Source organism: Lonchura striata, chromosome Z, assembly GCF_050655825.1.
Source record: "Lonchura striata isolate lonStrDom1 chromosome Z, ASM5065582v1, whole genome shotgun sequence".
NCBI lineage: Eukaryota > Metazoa > Chordata > Aves > Passeriformes > Estrildidae > Lonchura > Lonchura striata.
The window spans coordinates 64,529,325-64,553,308 of record NC_140740.1 but is presented as its reverse complement, the minus strand read 5'-3'; the positions used below and the strand labels follow the sequence as shown (position 1 = coordinate 64,553,308).

Sequence of the window (23,984 nt, the reverse complement as noted above, 5' to 3'; positions counted from 1 at the left end):
CCCTGTAAGAAAAGCACTGCATTCCCTACTCATCCACATTCCATCTGCACCAGAAGGACAACCTGTTCAGCTCTGGCTTATGCCATGTTCTTCATGGACATCAGTTAATGAGTTCTTTTATCTCCTCTCCATAGACTCATTTTTTGATGCTTTTGCCACAATAGCAAATAGGCAGCAAGAAGTCCAGAGCAACATTAAAGTAACTCTTAATATCATTCCTCCAAACCTCATGCTGTGCAGGGCAAGTTAGCCCTTTCCAAACAGTAATTTAAGCTGAAACACACTGGAATTAATTTATTCTACAAAATCTAAAACATTGATCTGGGGCAAGAGCATCTAGAACACTTAATATACAATATGCAAACACAGGTTGCTCTGGTTAACAAGGCAGAGGTTAGTTGTAGGTTACCAACAAGAATTCTGCTCAATACATAGTTACTTCAAGGCAGTGTATGTAACTCAGCCTAAGCACCTTTCTTGCTTCCTTTTAATTTCAAATATAAAACAAACGTGAGTGCATTCTGTATCAAATTAATGATGGGATCAAAAAACCACAGAAAATTAATACCCAGACATTAAAATAACTCCTTAAAATACTGACAGCTTTTAGCATCTGGAAAGAGGCTGAACTCTTGAATTTCCCCATAGGAAAGAAAAAATAATTGCCTGCTTCCATTTTAGATGTTCAGGGTAGTAGGCAGAACAGATCATGCCATAGGAAGAGCCGCTGAGTGAGCTGGGCCTGGTCTGTCTGGATCAGAGCAGGTTCAGGACAGCTTTCACATGTGCATAAGTACATGACAGGAGGGTGTAAAGGGGTCAGACCCCCTCAGCAGTGCCCAGGGGAAGTACAGGAAGCAATGGCACAGATTGAAATAAAATAAACTTTTTTTCACCTTTGGAATAAAATTATTTTGAACTACAAGGGTGGTCATATTGGGGTACAGATTTCCTATGGCAGTGTGGATCCTCTCTCCTTTGAGGTTCTTAAGTCCAACCAGGTATGTCCCTGACATGACCCATAGTAACTGAGCTGCCTGAGGTGGGCTGAGTCTGGACGATCTCCAGAGGTTGGTAAGCCTCAACCAGGTGTGATTCTAAATGGAGAACCTCATTAGAGATACTTTAATGAAAGCTGTTTATTTCAATAAGCTTGCTTACAGTCTCTGTGCTCAGAATGGCAATATAGTCAATCAGACTCCTTCAATAATAAAAGAAAGCTAAAAACAGAACTTACATTCATCTTGTCTTTCAGGCTTACAAAATTTAACAAAGGCGTCTGACTTCCAGAATTTAAGGATTTGAAGGACAAAATACTTTTGCTGGTGTGTACCTTGAAGTACTTTTTTTTTACCACTGCCATTAAAAAAAAATCATAGTGTTTGTGAGTATAGTCTTGCCTGTTAAAAGTTCTTATTTATTTATTTAAAAGTTCTTATTTCTTATTTATTTATTAAATCACTCCACATACATCTGGGCCTTTATGTGAACTTACATGCTGTACACAATATACCTAATGACTGATCTGAGATGGGACCCAGTGCTTTCTGGCCTAAAGCATGGATAACTAATTATCTATATAGACAGGTGAATGACATTTCCTATTACAAATGACTAATTACAGAGCAGGAAATGTGATACCATATTTTATTGTAATAATTTCAGGTCTCAACCATGTCTCCTTTACCTCTGCCCTGCTTCAGAAACAAGAAGGTGGAGAAAATGGGGAACATATTTAGGAAAAAGTTTAAGATGATCTTTTGTTTTCCAACTGCTGCTGAGCAATTACCTGATGCATTATCAGATTTCTTGTCTTGTCTCTAAGTAGGCCCAGCAGGGGTACAAAGATCTCCAGGCAATCCATCTGCAAAGCTAGGGCGCTACTTTTTTTTTTTTTTTTTGTGGCTCTTTGCAGCTGAGAAGTTGAAAAGGATCTTCAGCCTTATTATCTCAGGATCAGGCAAGAGACAGAGCCACGGCTTGCAGCAGTGTGGAGAAACTGCTGCTCCCACAGGAGATTAAGCCCTATGACAAATGCCGTGACAGATCAGCTCTAATCAGCAATGGCAAGGCTGGCCTGTACAGGAGGTGTCATTTGACTTGCTGAAGAAACAGTGCATTAAGAATAATCTGGATTCCTCATCAAACTGAATGGGTAGCACAGCTCTCAGCTGAAGCAAGAAGACACATACGTCTATCGGGATATGTAAAAATTGTATTTTTTTCAATATCAGTATTATTAGAGAAACAAACACTCCAATATTTTATACACATGCTTAAACAGTATACCCTCATTTATCTCTAAAGGGGTGATAAAATATCCTCTCTTGAAACCTCTGAATTTCTAAGGAATTTAAATTAAAAATAAATCTAAAGGCTTGTTGTGTTTCTAAGCAGAGTATCTTACGTTGAATCACATCTTTTCACTGCACAATTTGAAAGAAGGTCACCAGATGGCACTATTATACATTATCATCCTGATTTCAGTCTCTTAATACACACAGAAAGTCTTTAATTGTGGAAGAACTGGTGTTATTATTACTGTAGCATTACATCTATTTGGGGCAAGTGTGATGAGTAGCATCTCTTTTTTAATCTCTGCAGCTGTAACAAGTTCTTCCAGAGCAACTGTCCTCTGAGAACTAGATGTTCTCTTGCAGGTTTAAATAGAGACATAAAAAGAGAAAAGGTACGGACTGTTCTGTTATTTATGTATTTCTCTGCTCAAGGACTAGCATGTAATGGGAGCACATCACAGCAGGAATGCACACACATTTGCCTATGCTGATTTTTCCTCTTTGGTAAGCAGAAACCCTCTGTTGTCATTACAGAGAGATTAAAAGCCCTAGGCGTACTTGCAATACCTACTTTTCTCCGTTTCTCTATTATACTAACAGACAGCCAGAATATCCAAGGTGCATCTTGGACCCAATTAAAATGCATCTGAGCACCTACCAGAAAAATACTGCACACAATGAAAGCTGGCATTTGAACTTCTCTTGATTGTCCTCAGCTCATCTTTTAATGACATGAGCAAAAATATTAACCTTAACACTCCTAACTGCCACAGCATGTACAAATGTTCTGAACAACTCCTGATAAGTGTATTTTACAACAGAAAACCATTGCTCATTTCTATGGCTACTAATCTGTAATCCCCTGACATGTGTGTCATTACTTCTATAGCTTGTTTGAAGCATAATTTAGAATAGTAATTTAGACTTGCTAATGCTTCAAGGTTGTAGATGTTTTTTAGCTTCATTCAGATACAAATTTGTTGAAAGCTTTTACAAGCTCCCTAACAGTTCTTTCCTGACTCACAGGATAAAGAAATAGACTCAGTAAATTATTATTATTATTATTATATTTTATTATATAATAATAATTTATATAAAATATATAAATTTATAAAATATATATGAAAATATATTTATATTTATATATATTAATATATATTTATAAAATATATATATAAAATATATATTATAAAATATATTATATATAATATAATATATTATATATTATAAAAGATATATTATAAAATAAAATATATAAATTTATATAAAAATAATAATTTATATTATATTATTATTATAAATTTGCTTTCACATATCCCATTCATAAAACAGTTTGGTTTTGGAGTTTTTTTTCTGTTGTTAACTATATCTTATACTTCAACAAACTCAGAAGTTGTGAAACAGGAAAAAAACAGGCCATGAACTTTGGATGGAAATGGCCAACTGTTACAAGAAGTCCTGACCCGCACAAGGTTGACTGAATTTTTTTATGAAAAAATGCAGTTTTCTGAAAAATTGCAGATTATGCAGTATCATAATTTGAATGGGATAAATGTGATAGCAGAATTAATGAAAGAAGTTTACTGCGTGACAAGTGTGTTATTGACATACATGCTGCACTGGAGAAGCTAGCAACCTTGCTGAAGAAAAACACTGGATAACATCAGAAGCACAACTATTAGTACTGATAAGGAGCCTAGCTTTTCAGTATTGTATCTAATATTACTGGTCATCTGAACAAAAGGCTTTCATCTGAATTCCAGTTTGGACAGTTCATGATTCTCTGGACACTCAGTACCCAAGTGGAATTAACCAAAAGCAACAAATGAGCCATCACAGGCCTGGGAGAGCCCTGCCAGAAGTCCCCACACATAGTTCAATAGGATAGAAAACATTTCTCCTGTATTTCTTTTATAAGCTTTCATGCATTTTACAAGGAATAAATTCACCCAGAAAACAATATAGCAGCATCATATTTTGGAAGTAAACTGAAAAAGGCAGCAGCATTTTTCACAGGAAATGTTGCTGCATTTTATCAAAAGTAAAATTCATAAACACAGATATATTCCATAGTTATTTCTGATCATATAAATTAGCAGTTCTTCTCAACACTCAGCTTTATATTCATCCCACATATTTTCATGAACTTAAGTAAGCTTCCTCTATCAGGAGCACTGCAAATTATAGTAATAGTTCAAGCCTAGAAAAAGTGTATTTCTATTAAAATTCCCCTTGCTGGAAGGGTTAATATTGGGCAGTATAGCTCCCTTCCAACACTCGGAAGAACTTGGAAAGGTACAGGACATCATTATGAGTTAGAAAATACTGCTTTCTTTTTCTGCAACGTTTGATGCCAAACAACATCATAATGGTCAGCAATTTCTGCACAGAAAATGCTGCAATTACACAAAGTCCTTCTAGCATTTTGAATCTATCCAAAACCTATTAAACTCAACAATGCTGATACCCATCTACTGTGAGCAGAAAGCCAGGCCCATGCAGCTGTTCAGCTCTCTGCAGTGCACAATCCCTGGCTGACATTTGGATTTGAAAGAACACATCCTTTTGCACTTGATGTGAAGATGCACTTTGCTATGTGGTCTTTCACAGGCTGCCAGAAAGCATTTCTTGGCCCACACTTTGGGAAACAGTGATGCAACAATCTCAGTCCCTGATAGCACCTGACAAAGCTGACACATTGGAGCAGAAATGTCAACATATTAGGAAATCAGGTAAGTAATGGCTCCTTGACCAGAACCTGATGATTTTCTTTATTTTTTCCTTGCTCTAAGAGACTTGGTGAACCAACTGAAACCAGCATTGGCCCTAGAAGAGGTCATGGAGCAGGGACTGAGGCTTACAAATGGCCAATCACCCCCACCCCCCATCTTCTACATTTAGAAAGAAAATACTCAAAAATGTCTCAAACAGGTGATCAGCAAAGGGAAGACAGTAAATTTAGGTTTTCCATGACAAATGGACACTGATATGTATGTTACAGTATCAGTGGATGAAGTAATACAGGCATAACAATTAAATGTGGCATGAAATCCTTATTGTAATGGAAGGAATTTTGCCTTTTAAAAATACCCATTTCTTAATACGAATCTCCTACACTTATGCCTTATTCTTTTACCCTTACACTGATATAACAGGGTAATCATTACTTTGACGATTCATTCATAATGTCAAAACAGGGTGATGGTCAGAACCACTGCAACAGGAAGAAATAGATGATGCTCTATATTTCATCAGTGAAATGCCACTGTCTTCTTGTTTCACACAGATGTTGTAACACTGATTATTTTAATGAGATGACATCCAAGGACACTCAGGGTTTGGGTTCTTTTTCACAAATGAATAAGGCAGGCATAGATTTTACAACTGCAAGGAGATCTGAGACATTGTGAAATCAATTACTTGCTGAAATTCAACAAACAAGCTTGAAAGATCCATGACTGAAAACTGATTTCTTTTGTTAAGGACTGTATGTACACACCTCCTTGCAGCAGTCTCTGTTCCCTCACTAAATTGTGAAATAATTGAAAACAACAATTACAATTTAATTGTGAATAAAAAACACCCAAAACCAGTTATAAGCAGATGGAGCAAGAACAATGTAATCTGAGTTTTCAGAATTAACCACTCTTTTTTCCATTGGAAGCTGGAGTTGCTGGATCCTAACAAGGCTTTCCTTGCTATTTTAGGAGCTCTATGCAATTTCATTAATTTGTTGCAAATGTTCAGTCATCCACATGGAAGGTTAGAAATTTGATTAACTAAAGAATGGATTAAGTAGTTAACCAATACTGTAATCCTGAAAGTTAAAAGGATGCCTCTTTTCATAAAAAAGATAATCCAGAATAATCTGCTATGAAACATGTACATTAACAATGTCTGTGGCTGCAGTGCCAACAAGTTTTCTATAAATAACAGTAAGACTCAATAGTTTATTTGCCTCAAGTACCTGTTTGGAATCCTATGTAACATCTACATACTGATCTGAATAGAAAGAGAGCAAATTAAATGTTCACAGACTAGATTAACACTTAAATGTAAGTTTGTTTTTTTGGGGTTTTTTTGCTTGATGACATAGAAAAACATTAGCTTTAGATTATCTCTATTTAAAGGTGACCCTGTGCTAAATGACATCAGGCTATCACCCTCACACAACCTGACGTAATTCCAGGTTTTAGAAAAGGCAGCACCATGCCTTTTCTAATTACTCATGGTGTAAATTACTCATTGCGCTAAAAGCACAGGAGACAGCTTTTCAGGTTTTACCAATCTATTTCTGCAGGTGATAGCCCAGATTTTTGCCCAGTTCCAGGTGAGGAGAGGATCAAACATTACAGTAAAGATGCTGTTGGTGGAGTATTGGTCCACAGCTAGTGGAACATGAGCCAGCTGTGTCTGGGTGGCCAAGAAGGCCCCTGGCATTCTGGCCTGTACCAACAGTAGTGTGACCAGCAGGACTGGGGCAGGGATTGTTCCCCTGTACTCAGCACTGCTGAGCCCACACCTCAAGTCCTGTGCTCAGTTCTGTGCCCCTCACTGCAGGACAGACATTGAGGTGCTGGAAGGTGTCCACAGCAGGGCAACAGAGCTGGGGAAGGCTCTGGAGCACAAGTCCTGTGAGGAGTGGCTGGGGGAGCTGGGGTTGTTCAGCCTGGAGAAAAGGAGGATCAGGGGTGACCTTACCACTCACTACACTAGCACCACTAGCCTGAAAGGAGGGTGTAGCCAGGTGCAGACCATTTTATTCTCCCAAATAGCAGTGGATAGGCCAATAGGAAATGGCCTCCAGTTGCACCTGGGTACTAAGAAAAATTTCTTCACTGAAAGGGTGGTCAGACATTGGAAGAGGATGCCCAGGAAAGTCTCCATTGTCCCTGGAGATATTTGAAAACAGTGTAAATGTGGTGCTTAGGGACATGGTTTAATGGTAGATCTGGCAATGTTATGTTAACAGCTGGACTCAGTAATCTTAAGTGCTTTTTCCAACCTCAATGAATCAATTAAATGCCCATTTCTCTGTAGTGATTACATAAGTAATCATAAGGAGACTATATTCATAGGTCAGGCAGCACAGCTAAGCCAGGTGAATCTGCAGCCACGAGCTGGGACCTGCAATTGTCTACATCTTGAGCTTCTCATTGGTAATTTTCAATGTACATCAACTAAATCTGAAAATTAGTCTTTGTATTTTTGCAAAGTAGTTTTCTATATGAAGAGCACATAGTTCACAGAGAAAAGTTTTCTTCCACTTGATCACTCACAAAAATGTGCCTGTATTTGTGCCTAATTAACAAAATAGCTAATAGATTTTCCTACCTTTCAGAAAGGAATTAACGGATTTTTCCCATGCCCACTCTTTCCCTTAAGAGACAGACCCCTTAAAAAGGATGAAACCAGCAATGGTTTTTAGCAGTGCTCTGGGAAAAGACAATTATGATCCCACCACATAATAATTGCTTCGATATTTATCAATAATCCACATGACAGGACAGATTATGCTGTGAAACACTGCCTGCCCTTTTCCAGTTTGAGTCCAAGGGCAAAGAAAGCTGATGAAGCCTCTTTTGCTTACTGCAAGTGCAAAAGAAACTGCTTTCTTTGTTTGCTAGGGGTGATTTAATTTGGAAGGAGAGCAGCTCAGAGGCTTGGAATCATACATGGCACATAGAGATCAGAGAAGCATCCAAATCGTAAATCTCAATGTCCTGACTTTTGGGCTTAATTTCACTTTCATCAAAATCAACAGGAAAACTTGTCAACAACTTCAAATCTACCTTTCATTGAATTTAAACCTTTCCCTCATAAAATAAGAAACCAAAATAATTACTGAAATTGTAAAAATCTGCACATATAGGATTTAGTCAAGTTTCATCTGACTTTTTTCCCTACTATCCTTCTTAACATTTTGAGGGGCAATAATATTAATGATGGGAAGAATTCTTAAGCAGAAAATGTACTAACGTTTAAAGCTTTGGCAAAGAGGATATGCCTACCAAGGTGCTTCAAAGCCAGCATGATACAAAATGAGAGCCTCATGTATGCTATGTGGTTTCTTTCAGTCAAGCCTGACCACTTTTTTCACAGATGCCACCATCTTCTTGCTTTGCCTCAAGACCATTCTGCCATCAATACGCTGACCTTTTTGTTTTCTTTCATACAGTAATCCAATCACATAAGTAGAAATAAAACTTACCTACAGCACACTGTACAATGTTCTATGATGCTTGAAAACCACAAGTTTCTAAGACAATTAAATGACAGAGAGAACCGCATCTTGACCCTTAAATCCAAAGCTAAGGCATGAGTTTGCAATTCAGTCAAGCCTCTTACTAAGCCTATTGCTGTTATTTTGAGAGTCTGTATTTCTTCACACGTGTCTATGTATGAAATCATAAATCAACTTTTATTTCCCACAGTCCTAAAAAGAAGATTCTGCATGTTTTGTTTTGGGTTTGTTTTTGGTTTTTTAATATAAAAATATATATGCTAAATATATAAACACTATATTTTATGGAAACATGGTGTTTCTTGCAAGTAAAAAATGGACACAGGAAATTGTCCAAATAATTCAGTAAGTAATTTCAATACTAATATATTTGAAAACACCCATTTTTAAGATTGATAATTGTAAATAATTACGAATATATTTGTAAATATATTGTAAGAGATAATTAAGGAATGAGTGCAGAAACATTTCTATTACTTTGCTTAAAAGGACTTATACTTTACAGGCACCTTTAAATGAAGAAATTAATAATTTCTCACCCCAACTTTCTGCACAGTTTCTTACTTATGTAACAAATTTTAGTTATTGTAATTACAGTTGTTGGCCTTTCACCTGAATAAGAAATGCCTTTTCTCTGCATGAAATGTCATGTAGCAAAGAATAGCACCATAGGCCATTCCCATGATAGAATCAAATCATTATTACCTCACTGTAAAGCAAGAAATCATCCCAGTACATTGATGTAGACCTCCTGTTTCTCTGTCTGTAGAGGTACAGAATAAAGAATCAATAATGTAATACATTAGGTACTGTAAAATATATCCATCGTTCAGTACATAGTGTCCTCAGCCTCAGGCAGGATTGTTGTTTGTTGCTTGGAAGGACTCCATATTTAAGAAGAAAACAGACATTTTTCTCTGAATAACTAATCTGGAAAAATCCTATGAGGAATGTGCTGCTCACAGCATATTTAAACATTTGAATGAGTCTTATGGAAAAAGGTTACTAGGCAGAAGACAGTGAAATGGTGTAGGAAGCACGCAAATTACTATCCTAGAGAAGTGTGCCGTTTCTGATTTACCTCCTGTGTGGCACACACGGCACCTTTTAGACTGACAGTGTGTGCACACATGCACACGTATATGTAGGTATGCCCACACACACATACAGACAGGAAAATGCTCCAGTGCAGCCTGACAATGAGACAACCAAAAGGTTACAAAATCACTTCATTATAATGTCCAGAGAAAGGTTTGGAGCAGCAGCAAGTACTGATTTCATTTCAGAAATGGAACAAAAAAATCAATGGTGATATTCCTCTTCCAATGTAGTCCCAGGATCATTCTCTGACTAAATTTCAAAGAAATTTTCAGAGGATACTCAAGTATTCTGCCTGTGACTTCTGGAGAGAAACTACTATTGCTGTATCTGTTTCCAAAAAACTCATTCAGATCTGGAAAACTTAACAGCTTTCCAGGATTTGCAATATAGAGAGGAAACACTAACTAGTTCTTAACTTAGACTTTGCAGAACATTTAATAATATTATTATCACCGCAGCACTTAAAAATCCAGCCAAGATGAAGACTTCAAACAGAGTATGCTTATACCCAGAAACAGTCTAAATGCAAAGAAAATGTAGCAAATAAATGCAATTAATACTAGGAATAAAGCAGAAAACCAGGAATATTTAAATAAAAATTTATGGAAGCAAAATTAGCAGTAAGACAGCATGATGCTTTCAAATTATTTCAGTTGACTTTAAAAATCCATAAGTATAAAAGTATTAATTATTTCAAACAACTTCTGGACAAAGAAATTGTTGGAGTTCTAAAATCTGGTAGTTTTTCACTCCAACATTTGGTTGTTATAAATTTTAGTTAAATAATAACTTTGTGATTGTGCCTGGTAGCAATAGAAGGACTTCAATTAGTAATTTGATAAATGCTTACAGCACAAATTTAAAATAAAAACTAAACAACAAAAGGAACATCTGATTAATCCCAAAAGAGGTGCTCATCCTCTAATGTTACAAACCATGTAAACTTCAACCTTCTTCCTTGAGCAAAAGTCTACATAACTAGACAGGGCTCAAATGATGCCCTGAAGGTCACCAAACACAGGCTGTGACCGCAGACGTGCCTTTTCCTCAGTGATCTATATCAGTTAGAGCTGTTTTACAGCAATGTGAGAGGGTGAAGAGTTTACATTAGCTGGTTATGCAATAAATGTCCCTGGTATTACTGCTGACTTCAGACTAGACTCACAGCATTAAGCAGTTAAGAAGTGATAAAGCAGGATTAATTCCTGAGGAAATTTTTTTGTTATTTGTCAGCATAGTTTGTAGTACAAATTCCCTGATACCTTTATTCTTCCTCATACAGGAAAATATTTTGCACTGATCTATTATTCCGTAAGAGTAGGACTTCATAGCAGTTTTAATATCGTTGCACAGACACAACTTTAAGCCTGTTTTTGCACACTTACCTTAAAGGAAGTCATCCAAGATCACAGCTATTTATGGCTGTTCATGTAAATCACAATATGGACACCAATGGAATGGTTATGGAGTAGTGCAAAACACAGTAACTTCACAGCAATTGTTCTTTGAGCTGCCCTGGTGAAATTGTACCTGACAGGGACAGTAAAATCACCCAAAGTGAGTGAGTGGTTAGGGCAGGGCAGTAGCTATACCTCTAGATAAAGCTGCTTTGGAAACAACATGAGCTCTCAACCCTCCACCTGCTGTAGAAACAAATACATGATCAACACACTGAATTCTCATTACTCTTCCCAGCCCTGAGGCCCACATCTGTTACCAGCAAGGCAGTGGCTGCTTTTCAACACAGCTTTTTTTTCATTTCCTTTTTTCAGATCGGAACACAGGTACATGAACAAACCACCAATGACAGAAAATAACTAATTTCCTCAGAAATACAGGTATTGCCTGCAAAATAACAAAACTTGGTAATGTATTACTATACATATTCTGTCAGATGCAATTTGTTTGCCAAAAGTATACCCTAAGGCTGCTCTAACCTAGGATTTTCAGTTTGCCTCTGATACTGACCTGCACTTAATACAATTGCAAGAATTTCAAATACACAAATTTACAACAAGACCAAAGTTAACCCAAACCATCTGATCTGACTATCCCCAAAAGCAAACTAGAACATCAACAGTACTGTTTTGACTTAGGTCCTGTAATAAAAAAAGGTGCTGTCTTCTACCAGATATTTCATTGATGACACCTGTGAAGATTTATTGCAAGACCACATATAGAAATAAGCTACTTCTTTTAATCACCTCTTGGACATCTATGTTTAATAAATAATCAGCAACTCAATGATAGCTTGGGTGAGGAGGAAAAGACTGATGCTATGCTAACTGAACATAAAGTTGTATACATGACCAATCATATTCTTCTTATCAGGTACTGTGAATCACATTTATCTTTTTCCCATGACAAATTTCTTTCTACTGAGAAGGGAAACTGATTTCATACAGGTATCCAAGCACCTAGTCTAGGAGAGACCATGTTATCATCTCATTATTTTGGTAGGAAAATTAAAAATAGTTTAAAAATATTTGTCTGTCTTAGAACATTAAAGTGTCAGGAGCATTCTACTTGAGAGACCAAATTTCCAGCATTTTGAAATGCACAGCTAAGTATTATTAGGGCATTTGGTTTCCACTGAGAAGACAGATTTTCAGGAGTATTTAATGATCACTTTTGAATTAAAAAAAAGAAAATCACAAAAGCAGTCACCTTTATTTTTTAAGCCACCTATATCTCACATCTGTGCATGATAAATTAATTATAATTACCCAGTATTTGGTCTATCTTGTCATTGTACGTTCCAAAAAACTTGTCAGTGCCAAGAAAGCATTTGAATCTCTGGTTTGCACCCATACCACAGGTACAGCTGCAAAGATTAATGGAAGCAGCCATTAAGTTAAATAATAAAAAGTGATGTTTAAATAAGAGCTGGCTGAAAAATAACAGAACGTGGCTGATCTAAGGTGAAGGAAATGGTATTTACAGACTTACTAACATCACACTAGTCACTGTTTGCAGGTTAGACAAAACTTAGTACATGACTGGGGAGAAATAAGGAAGTCTTATTCTTTATACTGAAGTTTATTTTATAAACAGTAAAAAAGAGGTTTCTAGATAGAATGTCTTGAAAGTTACAGGTTTTACAGCTGTTCATTTACACTCATCTCCAATACATCTTCCCATCTGTTGTATATGCCATGTATAAAACACTTTTAATACTCATTCATCCCACACAGATCTTTTCAAGAGAAGCATGGGCACATACCTTATTTTTAAGATTTTTCCTGATCTCCACTTCTTTATCTCTTTTGTTGCAGGGCTCTCTCTTTGTTGTGAACTGACTATCCACTACACACTAAAAACATCAAATTGGTTATAATCTCATTCCATAGTTACAAAAGAATAATCCATGAATTCTTGGGGAAAAAATCAGAGGAGAAAGGACACACTAGAGCCTCTTTTCACACCTCTACAGCTGGCTGTGGAGAACTGACCCCTGCTAATAAAACCAACAAAACCACAGATCATTAGCAGGAAAGAAGCACTTCATCAAACCTAATTTTTTGGCCTGTGGCCCTGGCAGCATAGTACTGGCTGCCTGGGGAATGTCACCACTCAGAAAGGCCAAGGTCACTCTAAAGTCAGCAGTGCTCAGAGCATCACACACTCCAGATGTGGAGCCTTCAACACTGCAACAAGCACTGCCCAAAGGTAGCTTCTGCTACCCACATCCCACATCCACAGTCTAAAACATATATTGTGGAGTGGTCACTAATGCCTTTTAAAACAAGACCAGAAAAGTAGAGGAATCAGCTGTGCCTTGCATCTCAAAAATTCTACATGATGAATGTGGCACCAACTTAAAATGGGCAGTGAATGTGGGAGATCTGTAGGTAATTTCATAAAAGTTGAGCACTCTCATCTCCAGAATCTCAAGACCCTGTAAAAGCCTTTGGATTTTGTTAAATATTTATCTGAGAGGTACATCAGAAGAACTATCTTGGGGGGAAAAGTAGAGGAATATGGGTCAGATGGAAAAGCAGTACCATATTGTGGCACCCATGTCTGGCATTTCTGAACAAGCCTCTAAGCAAAAAACAGATTTCTGAACTTCTTTTTGATTTTAAAGTAAAGCTCCTCCAGAGATTAAGCACCCCAAAGCTGGCAGATATTTTGAGGTCTGATATACCGATTTGGGGTAAAATTCCACCTACAGTCTCCCATAGCTCTCACATTCTGTGAAGGATCTGGAACAAAGTAAACAAAACTGAGATGACAGAGGGAAAAACATTTATAAAGTTCCCTGATTTCCTCCTCTTGTACAGCTTCTGGTACAAAAAATTTAACCATATCTGGAGTTCTTCTCACAGCATGGTGAACATTTGCCAACACAGCTGGTTTTGCACAACCTCTAAGATGTATCATTTGACTTATTTTTAATTACATATGCTTTTTATTTTTAAATAGATTGATGGATATTTTGTCCCCTTGCTATTAATTAATGGTGGCACAGTTCTAGATTTCCTTTTCCCATCATACTTAACAAGGGTGGCATCTTAGTGGATGGCCATGTGTTAAGAACATTTAAACTACACTATATTTGTAGGCTGTCACTTTTTGCTTGTTACCAAAGTACATACATTAAAAAACCAAGGGACTCCAGTGGTAAAAACTATAATCATTGCTTTGTGGTTAATAAATTACTGAGAAGTGCTAAAAGAAACTGAGAATAGTATCCATTTCACTGTACTAATGGTTCCATATATAAAGTATCAGCCTATGCTTATGTCAGTTAATAGTCCTAAATTGAAAGAACAACGCTAAAAACTCAAGGCATATTAACTCATAGTTACTGCTAATGGAGTAACATTAAATTAAAACAGAAGTAGATTGAAAATTTTCTGAGAGAATAAAAGCAGATAAAACATGACACAAAGTCAGACATTTATCTAAACAAGAGATGGTTCTATGTCAGTGCTGAGGCTTATGTTTCGAATATGTCCTTAAAACAATGCAGCTATCTTGCGAGATCCAGACACTCATAGCTCTGTATTCATATTCACACAGATGCTTGCACAAGTACATAACTGAGAAAAGTCTCTAGAATAAAAGTCAAATCCTTCTAAAACAGTGAAACACTATGAACTATGAAAACATTAAAAAAATATTTTCTTGGTAGTGAGAAAAGGAAGGTTATTCTGTGGATAGTGTTATAGGTACTGGGTGTGTGGATTCAAAATGAAGAAGTTCTGAAAAAGGAAGTTTCTGTTTTTCTTGTATGCATGCAGGTAATTGGTGTTTTACCTTGAATACATATTAGATCAGACATTGTAACAATGAATGTGCATGTGCAACGCTAATACAACCAACAAGCAGAGAAGTACCTAAAATACTGTTACTTTCCTTTAGAATGCAAATACTGCCATGAAGTGCACTGTGGCAACACTTGAGATCAATGTGGTCTTAAAATATCACACACAAGCTATCCAAGTTTCTTAAGACAACAAAATTGGCAATAAAATAATAGTTACGCTGTGTTGGTAAAAATAACTCATTTTCCAAATGCAGTTCTCTGTAAGTAGAAAAACTGCAACTGTCTTGTACATACCATAAGCTATTTATCTAAAATGGCACTGTCAGTGAAACAGATGTCATTGCACAATATCCCTGCACCACCCACATTCTGTTCTCCTAGTTGCCAAACAGAACTGTTTTGAATTATTTACTGAACAATCAGATTCAAGCATTTCTGCAATGAAAAAAAGTATTTAAAACTGAAATGTAGTTCCACATGATGTTTTAACGTGACTCAATACATTCAACATATTTTCACCAAAACAGATGATGAAGAATAGACTGAAATCTTAGCAGCAAGTTAAAGAAAGTCTTATTTTTAAGACATTTGTCCATCAGATTTTTCTATTTTCCTCTTCCTCTCTATTATAATCAATTTCAAGCTTATGTTTTTAAATATCTTTGTTCAGCTAAGGAGGATACCAGATTAATACCAAAGTCTCTACCTCAGTCCTTACTTATCTGTTCTTTGCAGGACAGCTACATAAAACCTAAAAATCATACCACAGAATAAGTTAAGCTGGAAGGGACTTCTGGGGATATCCAGTGGTGGGATGGCACTTACTACTGCAGGGCCCGTTCAGTGTCACTCCTTAGGGACCCATCTTGATCTGCATATTCCATATGCCCTCCTACACTGTAGAACTCAGCCATCTGGTTCTTATCTTGTCTTTTCATGCTGTCTTGCTTTTTCATCTATCCTCCTTTTTTCATCCTTTTCACAGTGATCTCTGGAGTTCATCAGTATCAGACTGTCACCAGGCTTCCTAGGGGCGGCATGAGGCACAGAACTTTCCACAGTTCAAACAGAGCCCTGCCAGTGAACTCTATGAACTCTAAATGCAAAAAGATTTGTAGTCTGTTCTCATCAGTGACACAAAATTGTTCTGAAAATTAAAGCTACTATATTTTCTCAACCTGACACTTTAATTATCCAGACTGGATATGTTTGAAAGCATGTGAAAGAAAATAGTGAGTACGATGAAATTCATGTAGAGTACTCTTTCTGCATTTACATTTATACAAGCAACCAACACACTAAAGAAAGTAAGATCAGAAGTTCAAATAGTCACAGTCTTCTAGTACAAAAAGATGTGCTTTAATTTTTAAGAATGAGGATAGGAATCTAAAAGGCATCAACAGAGATATACATGCATTCCAGCAACCTGATGAATACAACTAGAGCAAATGAAAGCTAGACAAAAAAATCAGTTCATATCTAAAGCCTTTCCTCACAGGAAATAATCTCCCTGAGACAAAAGGACAAAAAAAAAACCCCAAAAGAAACCTTTCTTCAACATCTTCTCAAGACAACTGAGAATAAAAGCACTGAAATTAATATTAAAATACATTTTAGTATTTCAAGAGGTTTCTCATCTGAGCAGTTTTTTACTCTTTTGTACTTGTTTGCTAATAAGCCACCTAACCCTTCACTATCCAGATTTATGATGCCTTATTTAGACTTTGCAAATTTGTTAAGCTGCTTTCAGATTACAACAGCCTTAAAGGGAAATACGACACACATGTTTTTTTAGCAGAATACTTGCCAGTTTGGCAGCAGCAGAATCAACAACAGATAGGTAGAGGGAGTTTTGCTTAGAGGAAAGAATTTTCTCTCCTGAAATTAAAATATTTCAAGAGACTTTAACACACCCAGTTCCAGATAGTTGCCTAGAAATTCTCTCGCTCAATGGAGGAAAAGAAAGTGAAAATCTTTCCATCAGAAACAACTGAGATTGCAAATTCTGTGTTCAGTATACTAATTCAATACATACAATTGTACATATACACTGTTGGTGAGTGGAAGCAATTTAGGCTAACAGTTGATACTGTAGGAATGAAATATTTCTTGCCACCAAAAGCCAAGATAATCACTTCTGTGATAATTATAAACCTCATTGTTTAGGAAATAAACATCCATGTGCATTGAATTCACTACAAGGCATCAGACCTCAGACTATAAAAGCACTTTATTCTTTGCTTTAGACAATAACTTCAAGGTGAAAGTACTAAGCATCTCTATCATGCTTAGGTCTACATGTAATGGCTTTTGGGGTTTTTAGCAATTTTGTAATTTAAAGAGCAATCTAATAATAGCAAATAAATTAAGAGAGAACTTAACTGAGCTTTTATCCAACAAACATAATCTGTGACATCCTTGCTATAAGAAAATAATTTCATTCATCCTGCTTAATGCTGTTCAACTGAAGAATAAAATAATTCATAATGATATAATTTCAAAGCGTAAGCGGAATATTCAAAAATACGTCTTTACAGCATGGCTCACAGAGTAAAAACATGGTCTGACACCTTGAGAAACTATTTTTCCCAGGAAGCAGAAAATATGTATTTGCTAAATTGCAACCAAATTAGAACATCTTTCATCTTCCTTCACCCCTCAATGATTCATGAATGCATTATTTTATAATTTTAATTAAATTTAATTCAGGAAAAATGTTTTCATGAAACATATTATGCAAAGCTTGTGGTTTTAGGAAAAGTAGCCAATTTTTAATTTTTTTTTCTGTGTACCTGTATTATAAATAAACTCTAAGTAATTAAAATGTTAAACAATAAATGAGCGGTTCTAAAGGTATCCTTGTAAAATCTAGTCCATCTAGAGTACTTCAAATATAAATAATGTTCAATATGGCTCACAAATTATTTTTTCTTCTATTCAGCAGAAAATAATTAAACACTTTGATATACAGGTACTCTCCCTTACCTTGTAGCCTGGACAACATAAGGCAGTTGCTTTCCATATTGAAAATTGCTTCAGACCCATTACAGGTTTATATTTTCTGTCCAGTTTTGGACAGATGAAGTTTGCTTTCTACACTATAGTCTTTCTATCATCACACATTTTTAGCACTACGTCTCAAAGGATTTACAGTGCACTATGAACTCTAAGATTATTTAGAAACCCACTAATGTAGTTAAAGAAACCCCTTGCTAATTACTGTAAGTATTTTGTTGGTGTTGACCCTTCTTTTCATTTACTTATAAAATCCCAATAATGCATTTTGAGAAAGATGAAGATGAACATGCTGATTTGGGGAAAAAAAAAAAAAAAAAACAAAAGGAAAAGATAAAGTTACAAGTAAGTGTACAGCTGTTAAACCTAGTAAGAGAATACAAGCAAAAAAATTAGACTTTTTTGGGTTTTAATTTTGGTGGTTTGTGGCTTGCTCTAAAACCGAACGTGTCTGTCACAACTTTTAAAATATCCAGCTTTGGTGTGTCTCTCTCCTCCTGTTTATGTGCCTGTGCACTTATATTGGTGGATTCTGCCTCTTCTGAACCACTTCATATATGACTGCTAAACAAAAGAAACAGAACAGTGAGCAGCTACGTCCCTGTTAGTTTGAATAATTACTGCATAATAAAACCTTATCTGATGAATATACTCAAAGTTATATAAAACCAGACATTCCAACCAACATATTGCTACATGCATAAGTATTAACCAGCTCAGCTTCATTGCTCCCTTAAATATTGCTTGATTTAAGAAGAAAGCAGTTTAAAAGATTATTGTAATTGCTAAAGACTCAACAAACCCTCTATGCACAAATTTCATTATCTACTTGTGGACAAAACTTAGTTTGCATAGTTGCCAATAGCATATGGGAAACCATCCTCCTTAAACAAAGAACCTATGAGTTTTGCCATTGTGATCACGCCTTTCATCTGTTTTTTCCATGTAATTGTCACTGATTACAACAGGAAGTTAATGTTGTATTATCAGCATCAGTAGATGAAAAACACGTATAAAAATACTTTTGTATACTATTCTTAATTATTTGTGCCTTCTCTAAGGATGAAAGTGCATTGAAAGTTTTTAGAAAGCCAAATTTTGTCACAGGATCCTCCCCAGATATTGTCACTGCTTAATCCAAAAGCTTAGGGAAAAAATAGCTCAGACCTCATCAATGTGCCAAAATGCTGAGTAAAGGTTTATGTCCTTTTGCTGGCATTTTATTTCTTGCTTCCTATGTGATCAGGATAATTCTGGAGTTAAAAGCTATTGATTTACTGGAAGGCTACTTGTTTTTTTATTTTCAATAATATAAGTTTGATTAAACAAAAAGACATTTGTGCAAAACTTTTCTGTATTGACTACTGTACTGTATTACAACCCTTATGCTATAGAAGGATTTAGCACTTATAAGGACAACAGTATATATAGTGCAACTAAAAATTGACCAACCTTTCCTTCAGCATCTGTTGTTACCTTCTCAACCTTGTTCCTGTTTAAAAATTTCTTCACCAATTCTTCTACTTGGACATTGAACTTCATAAATGTCACATAGAAAAAATATGCTGTCAGGAGTGTTATGCTTTCCCACCACATTATGAAGTTATCCAGAAAAAAGATGATTAGCAAGATCAAGTCAATGATGTAAAAGGACATATCTCGAAAGAGTGGCCACCAAGTAAGGTTCAAGATCTCTTTAGAAAATAAAGCACACATTCCAATAACAAATAGGATATTGAACACAGCAGATCCCACTATTGTACCAATGCCAACGTTGCTGTGGGATATAAACACTCCTATCAAAGAAGTGAAGAGTTCTGGGGCTGACCCACCAGCAGCCATGAAGGTTGCCCCTGCCACATCATCAGAAATGGCCAGTTTTTCAGTGATGACAGTCAAGGAAGGAACAAAGAACTCATCACAGACTATGGCTAAGGCTATAAACATGTAAATCATTCCAATTATATGGAGGATCACTGCTCCCTGTCTTCTCTCTTCAAGAGAGAAAAGGTCCTCAGGGTACTCTCCCTTTGCATGATCATCTGTTTCATTGTTGTGTCCAGCTTCATATTTCATAGAAGCATGTGGATCTGGAGTGCCGTTTTCATTCTGTTCTGTGAAATCCAAGAGAGTTCTTTGGTGCCCATGCACCAGCTTTTGGCTATCTAGGCTGCTGACCAGCGCCATGCTATGTGGTTCCATCTTGAAAAAGGCACTCATTGAAAGTGAGAAAGTACTAATGGCCACTACACTGACAAGGAGCCCTACAATTCGTATCAGTCTCAGTTTTTTCCTGACATTCTGGTGCCACCTGCAACTGAACAGTGGTTCCGCCAAACACCACTCCTCCAAGACACCAACAACAGTTTTTTTCTGAAGAGCCATTTTGTCTTCTGTGTGAGATGCTGAGGGAGTCAGATGGACTGTTCCTGCATACTTTTCTCCAGCTTTGAAGTTAGAAGTGCTGTAAGAGTCTTCCCAGAATCAAGTACTTTTACTCTTCACAGGACGTATTTTCTTCATTCGTCTTAAAAGGACAAACATTGATATTAGTGAAACAGGAAGTGATTAGAAACTTATGATAGCATGTTACAGACTGGGTTACATTTAAAATTTGAAGCAGAATATATAAGATAAACCTCTGTCACATCCCACCAGACACAGCAATTATATGTTTGTTTAAGCAGTAACCCTGTGGATAACAATTCACCAATACTCATTTTACGCCTCTCATATGCCTCTCTGCTCTCCTCAGTTGCTGACAAAAAAAATCCTAGTGGAAGGTAAAAACTGTCCCCAGATGTTGTACAAAAATGAAGAAACTATTATTTTAATGGATACACCAAAGATTATTACCTGCTGTAATTACTTTCCGCTATGAACATGTAACATCCAAATCCCAAATGCAGGGACAATAGTGCCAGGAAAAGCAATCAAAGCGCTAACAAGCATCTCATCAGACCTTTAGACAGCTGAGGCAGCATTAATTGAAATGTGACATGTGCATAGAGCAACAGACATTGATGTGCAAGTAGAACACTGATGCTGGAACAGGACTGAAATTGGAGTTTCTTTAGCTCCTCTGTAAAATCGACTCAGCTTTACAGAGAGAACTTGGTTTCCTTCTGATCAGAGGTAGGACAGTGTCTTGGATAAGTCAAGAGAAAATTTCCAGTCTCTCTCATTTTGTTTTCACTTATGCCATGCATTCAGAAATAAATGTAGGATGCTACTAAGAATACCTATTAAAAGTGCATCTCTTACTAACATTTAAGAAAATTATTTAAATTTACACAAGATTTGATCCTGAAACAAATGAAATGGTAAGAGATTATGCAAGAATGACTATTCATGTATGCCAGAGATGAGCGTTCTTGACTAACAGCACTTCTAATGCAAGAAAAAAAAAATCTGTAGATAATAACAGGTGTTTGGGTTAAGGAGTTTGAAGAACATTTGTAATGTACAAGTTAGCTACATATATGTCTTTCACAGTTAGTTGTATTTTATATGAAACAAAATATAAGCTACCGTTTCAATAAAACTGAGTCTTTAGAATTAATGCCCCAAAATACTTTGTTACATCTCTTATTCGAGTCATTTGTAGCAGTAGCTGAATTCTGAACATTCTATCAATCAGCAGAACAACTGATTTTGCATTCTCAAATACAGGATTACAGCTACTATATGCCGTTATCTCCCTAGAAGTTATTAAGTCATTCTCAGTTTCTCCTGATTTTTTCAAACAGTTTCCACACTAAGATGTCATAGAGACATACTTCATCCGCGAGATGCAGTAGCACAGCAGAGATATATATTTTCCACCCAAGAGTTAACACTCGACGGACTGCCACAAAAACATTTAGCAGGAAAGATACCGGAACGGCACCACCACCGCTGCCGCGCACAGCCGGCGGCGACGGGCCGGTGTCGGCGCTCCCTTGACCATTACGCGAACGGGATACAGGAGAAGCGCTCGGTCTGTCCCCTGCCCCGGCACTCGCACGGCCGAGCTCAGCCAGACCGCTCCCGACACGGCGGACCCCAGACCCCGCCGGAGCGCAGCGCAGCCCCCCGCCGCCCCGCCTTCTTCCCCGTCCCCCACGGAGATGCCGCAGAGCCTCGCCTAACTCAGCCCAAGTTCGCACCGCTCCGCCGCGCTCCGCTCCACGCCGCACAAACTTTTTGCACCTCCGGAAGGGGAGCGGGTCCAGCCGCGAGAGCGGAGAGCCGCGGAGGCACCGAGCGGGGCTCGGGGCAGCGGTCGCGCCTCGGCAGCCGGTACCGCCCATGGAGGCGGGATTTGCGGATGGGAGTCCCCGCACCGCCGCAGCCCAACCCCCGCCCGCGGCTCCGCCGGCGCTCACCCGGAGCTGCGCTGCGCTGCGCTGCGCGCCGGCCCGCGGCCGCTCGGCAGGGCCACGGGAGGAGCGGACGGGACGGGCGGGGACGGGCGGGGACGGGCGGGCCGCGCACAGCCCCGCCGGCACCGACTGCGGCGGGCGGCGGCGGCGGACCCGCCCCGCGCAGGCGGGGCAGCGGCGCCCCGCCCCGCCCGCCGCGCTCCCGCGGGACTCGGGTCGCCGGCCAGGCAAGGGGGCCAGGGAATTTATTTTTTGTTTCTTTCCCCTCTTCATCCTGGGCTAGCTGGCGCGGTTTTAAGCGAGATAAAATTCAGCGCTTCTATTAAAGGTAATATGCCTCGAAGAGCAGGGCTGTTTTTAAAAGGTGAGGCCTTCTGATCAAAATGTCCTTTATGTCAAATGAAGGGAAATTAGGAAATGAAAGATAAGGACGTTTCATTTTGGTTTTGATTTAAGGAAGACAACATATCCATGACAAAATTATTTGTCATGATTAATTTACTGCTGAACAGAAATTTCTTCAAACTGCATTTCAAAGTTGCCAAAGAGAACAATAAAGATGCACTTTAAAAAACACGAGAAACAGGAGAATTCCTTAGCCAGAGCTGTCCCCTTCTATTTTGATCTTCTGTTTTCAACGTCAGTATTTCCACAATAAGCTGTGCTTCATTAAGTAAATGCTTCAAAATTCACAAAACATTGAAACAGTCACAATGCAGCTCTGCCGTAGGTAATTTTCTGCAACATATGCTGGAGATCTATTAGAGTACACAGTTGACACTCTTTTGAAATACTAGTTACATTCCTCCTCTATGCCATTGTTAAAAAACTTCCTTGGTAATCCATGGATAAACCAAAGTAATCCAGTGTAGGCGGGCCAACACCCCACGAAGACCCTGATTGGTTCAGGGCAGTTTAAGAACTTCATGTGGAAGACCCTGAAAAATGCAGCGCCCAGGATACTCGAGTCTGTTGGGTAAGAACAGCTGTGGAGATCTGGGAAAAGTATGGTAAACAGCTCATTAACACTTCTCTGCTTGCAGTGACATGCTTTGCACATTCTGAAAAGTCCTACTATAAGAGGTGAACTCTTAGTCTTTTTGGGGTAAACAACAACCTCTTACAGTTTCTACTTTCTTCATTTTGAACTCTGATTTCATCCTCTGGCAAACAGAAAATAACTGTTAATTCGTGCTTCACAAAGAATACAAAAATGTAAGAGTTTATATTAAGTGATAATACAGAGATATTATAAGAATTATTAGGCAATCACATGAAAAATAAGGACTGTTAGGGTAAGCCTGGCATGCACAGTCTGTTTCTCTTTCCACACTGGCATTTTGTAGGACCTGGGCTGTTTGGTTTGCCTTTGGCATTAATGGGAAACTCATAAGTTCTAAAGACTTAGGAGATGCCCAAATGAGATACACCAAAGTACAGCAGGCATCTTAGAAACTGTGTGACCACAAAGGAGATGTAAAAGGTTACAAAGATATTTCCAAAATTTCAGTGGTTTCCAGTGAGAGCCACAGCTGAATCACACACACAAAGTGTGCTTTAAGGCCAGAGTCTGCTTGTGTGGTGTACATTTATTTCATGTTTAATATTGGGAGGTTAGTGGCTGACAGCTGATGGAGGATGCCTGTGCATTATCACAATTTGCCTTTGTTCAGTCTCAGGATGATGCAAGG

General features: G+C 37.7%; 1 protein-coding gene across 9 annotated transcripts in view; it reads right to left on the bottom strand.

Moving 5' to 3' along the window:
• SLC24A2 (solute carrier family 24 member 2) overlaps positions 1 to 22,429 on the bottom strand; it is a 112,500-nt gene extending 90,071 nt beyond the window's left edge. For 2 of the 9 annotated variants that reach the window (XM_021535460.3, XM_085567338.1), the window contains exons 1-2: positions 22,297 to 22,429; positions 19,382 to 20,456 (exon numbers count right to left, since the gene is read on the bottom strand). In XM_021535460.3, coding sequence (XP_021391135.1) covers positions 19,382 to 20,314 — 933 coding nt within the window. In that variant the 5' untranslated portion in view covers positions 20,315 to 20,456; positions 22,297 to 22,429. Of the gene's footprint in view, positions 1 to 19,381; positions 20,457 to 22,060 lie in introns of all 9 variants that reach the window. The other 7 variants (XM_021535459.4, XM_085567337.1, XM_021535463.3 and 4 more) reach the window with 6 other exon arrangements.
• Positions 22,430 to 23,984: the final 1,555 nt, after the last annotated feature.